General features: G+C 37.6%; 1 protein-coding gene across 1 annotated transcript; it reads left to right on the plus strand.

The window, feature by feature from the left end:
• Window positions 1–321: 321 nt before the first annotated feature.
• Window positions 322–2900, plus strand: LOC117912402 (peroxidase 46-like). Its single transcript, XM_034826971.1, has 4 exons — window positions 322–584; window positions 1487–1666; window positions 1753–1918; window positions 2228–2900. Exons 1-4 carry the CDS (start codon window positions 357–359, stop codon window positions 2641–2643), a joined length of 990 nt encoding a protein of 329 aa, XP_034682862.1. The 5' UTR covers window positions 322–356; the 3' UTR covers window positions 2644–2900.
• Window positions 2901–3445: the final 545 nt, after the last annotated feature.

Raw genomic sequence — 3445 nt, forward strand, 5'->3', positions numbered from 1 at the left:
ATTAGTTTTTTTTTCCTCCAAAGTTAATAAATGTGTTGTCACAGCTGGATTTAGAAACCGAACCGCAAGACCATTGAACTTTTTTTCTCAGTGCAACAAAAATTGAAATAGCGCATAGGGTGTTTAAATGCTTGCATTGAGAGCCTCATCTAATCACAACCTGTAATTTTATGGCAAACTTTATCTACCTCTGACATCACCAAACCAAATAAATGCTGCTTTAAAGTCATGCATGCCTATCTCTCAATCACTCTCTCTCTCTCGGATGAAGTGGGAGACTGAAGCGGCAGACATTACTCTCTTTGCCTGAGCGACAGACATTACGTTCTTTGCTTTACACTTCTAAGACTACTCTTATGGAGACAAAGCTATTAGTTTTTTCTCCTAAACTTCTCATTCTCCTTCTCTTCTCTTTTGCTGCTTTTCCTTCTCCTTCTTCTTCCAGACTTGCCTTCAACTTCTATGGAGCTTCATGTCCATCTGCTGAGTTTATAGTGAAAAACACAGTCAGATCAGCTTCCTCCTTTGACCCAACCATTCCTGGAAAGCTCCTTCGCCTGCTCTTTCACGACTGCATGGTAGAGGTGAGTCTTGCTTTCATATACTAGTTGTTTAGTTCTCCACAGTACCTTAGCATGCTGGGTGTGTCTTGATGCAACTTCTTTTCCCTCTTTAAATGAAAGCACATATTTCTTCAGGAAAAAACTATAGAGCTATCGGCATTTGAATTTCCGCCATTTTTTTTTCTGGATACGTACAAACAAGTGATTATTAGTGGATGCAATGAATTTGTAAGTAGAGATAACGCATCCATAAACTTAATTATTTGGGATCCCTTTATTATTGAGGAAGTAATTTCTTTTGGAATGAGGTTGGGTTAGGAATGAAGCTTCCTAGAAGAATCATTTCTAATTAAACTCTATACATCAAAAATTACTTTTCAAATCCGTGCATGGACCAGTGTTCCCTCTTTTAATGGTATGAAGCAATTAATTATGTTTTGATGTGATTCTGCAAGAAAGCGGGCACCCCTTGGTTTTTCCATGTGAAGTTGAGTTATGATATTGGGCATGGATGATGAGGCTGACTTCATGAAGAAACGTGTGGCCCCCCACCACCAGGATGGGCGAGCATGAAACAGCCTTATCTGTAAAAGGGAAAGTCTTCAGGGTTGAAGAAAATTTTGTTCTGACTTTAATTTTTTATAAAACTAGTTTTATTTGCTATTTGGAAGTCATTCTTGCTTGAAGATAATAGAAAAGACACCATACTTTAGGTCGCTTCAAAAGAATTAATCTAATAGCTTTAATTTGAGAAGAAAAATGGTTCTTCTATTAAACAGGTCCTTTCCTGCAGCTCCTGCTAGGAATCACTTCGATATTATTCTCTAAGAATTACAGGCAAAGCCTTATGTAATTGCAAGGGTAAATCATTTGTGTAATTTTTCTCCTCTTGAACCTGCTAGAACTATTACTTGTGGTTGCAGGGTTGTGATGCATCTGTGCTGTTACAAGGAAATGATACAGAGAGAAGTGATCCAGCAAATGCCTCTCTTGGAGGATTTTCAGTTATAAATTCAGCAAAAAGAGTACTTGAAATCTTCTGTCCAGGAACTGTTTCTTGTGCTGACATTCTTGCTTTGGCAGCTAGGGATGCCGTCGAAATTGTACCATCTCCTTCACTGTTTTTTTTATGGATTTTTTTTCCCTTCCTTTTTTGGTTGGTTATTTAGTGATGAAATATTGGGAGCAGGTTGGCGGACCGATGCTTCAGATTCCAACGGGAAGGAGGGATGGAAGGGCTTCTGTGGCTTCAGTTGTTAGATTCAACATTATAGACACAAGTTTTAGTATGGATGAGATGATGAAGCTCTTCTCTTCTAAAGGGTTGTCCTTAGATGACCTTGTCATCCTATCAGGTTTGCCACTAAAACCAAAAATTCATGTAGACACAAGCTTTTAGATATAAGATTTGAGTTCTTCCTTGAGGGGTTAATGTGGCTTTTCTTAATTAGGTTTTTAGACATAAACCTTCTTTTTCTTATATATTAAAATATGTCAAACAATATCTAGTGAAAAACTGATGATTTTGATGAGGCTTTGTACATCTCAAATTGATCCAAGACACAAGCATATGAATTTAATTTGTTTTTCCTTTTGGCTGGCAGGTAGGAGTTCCATTACTAGCTTAAATTGTGCTGATGTATTAGCCTCTAATTACTTTGCAGGAGCCCACACCATAGGATCAGCTCATTGCAGTGCATTCAGTGATAGGTTCCAAGCAGACTCAAAGGGGACACTGACCCGCATTGACACATCCTTAGACAAAGCTTATGCAAATGAGCTGAGGAAGAAGTGCCCATCAAGTGTAAGCTCATCTGTAACAGTTAACAATGATCCAGAAACATCCTTCTTGTTTGACAATCAGTACTATCGAAATCTCATGGCCCACAAAGGTCTCTTCCAATCAGATTCCGTCCTCTTTAGTGATAAAAGAACTAAGAAAATGGTAGAGGATCTTGCAAATGACCAGAATAGTTTCTTTGAGAGATGGGGCCAGTCTTTCTTGAAGCTTACCATCATCGGAGTGAAGAGTGGTGATGAAGGGGAAATCCGGCAATCATGTGAAGTGGCTAATGGATGAAGGATGAGAAAACAAGACGTTGTTTGGTTAGCACTTTGGGAAGTATTTTTCTTATAGTGTTCATCTAATTAACCAGTTATAAGGATCGTATTGTGACCTTTTCTATTTTTTTTTTTTTATTTTTTGAATCTGGGATGAACAGAATCTATAAGTTTTGATATATATAGTGACTTTCTCTATTTGCAGTGAGAAATTTCATGGGAAACAATGTGCAATCCTTTAACTATACGGAAATGATAATTGTACTGAATTGTTTATCCTTTAGGAAGTATTTGTTTGCCTAATTATAACGTATTTAATGTTTAAATTTTTGCATTTATCATCTGTGTTGAAATGTTATCTCATTATATTATACCATTGGAGGGTGCCTTCCTGAAATCTGTTTCTGGCTCCACCCCACCGAGTGTTATTGAAAGGATATGGACTGTTTGAGTCTTTGAGAGCTACTTCTTTTGTTGCTTTCATGAGAGGGAGCCTGTATGAATTTGTTAGGCAGGACAAGTACATATAGTATTATGACTCTGAAAATGAACACCGACCGACGCTTGGAAGTATACACACACTAGGGTCCACATCTAAAGAGCACTGAACCGTTTTCCTTGGACAGCGCATCTGCATGTGAAGAATTTGATTGATAGGAGGATGGTAGTAAATGTGTTTGCCTATTTTCTGCTTTTAGTTATTGTGTTGGAATCATCAATGAAATCATGAACAAATTAGAAGAGAGGAATTTCAACTGGTCTATGCACCATATTACTTTGAACTCCTTTAGTGCAATATGGTAGTTGACGGAAAATAAAGT

This window comes from Vitis riparia, chromosome 4, assembly GCF_004353265.1.
Source record: "Vitis riparia cultivar Riparia Gloire de Montpellier isolate 1030 chromosome 4, EGFV_Vit.rip_1.0, whole genome shotgun sequence".
In the NCBI taxonomy this organism is placed as follows: Eukaryota; Viridiplantae; Streptophyta; class Magnoliopsida; order Vitales; family Vitaceae; genus Vitis; species Vitis riparia.

Coding starts and splice junctions, on each gene's coding strand:
- LOC117912402 (XM_034826971.1), top strand. CDS start 357: ATGGAGACAAAGCTATTAGTTTTTTCTCCTAAACTTCTCATTCTCCTT. Junction 585..1,486: donor TTCACGACTGCATGGTAGAG/GTGAGTCTTGCT, acceptor TTGTGGTTGCAG/GGTTGTGATGCATCTGTGCT. Junction 1,667..1,752: donor CTAGGGATGCCGTCGAAATT/GTACCATCTCCT, acceptor TATTGGGAGCAG/GTTGGCGGACCGATGCTTCA.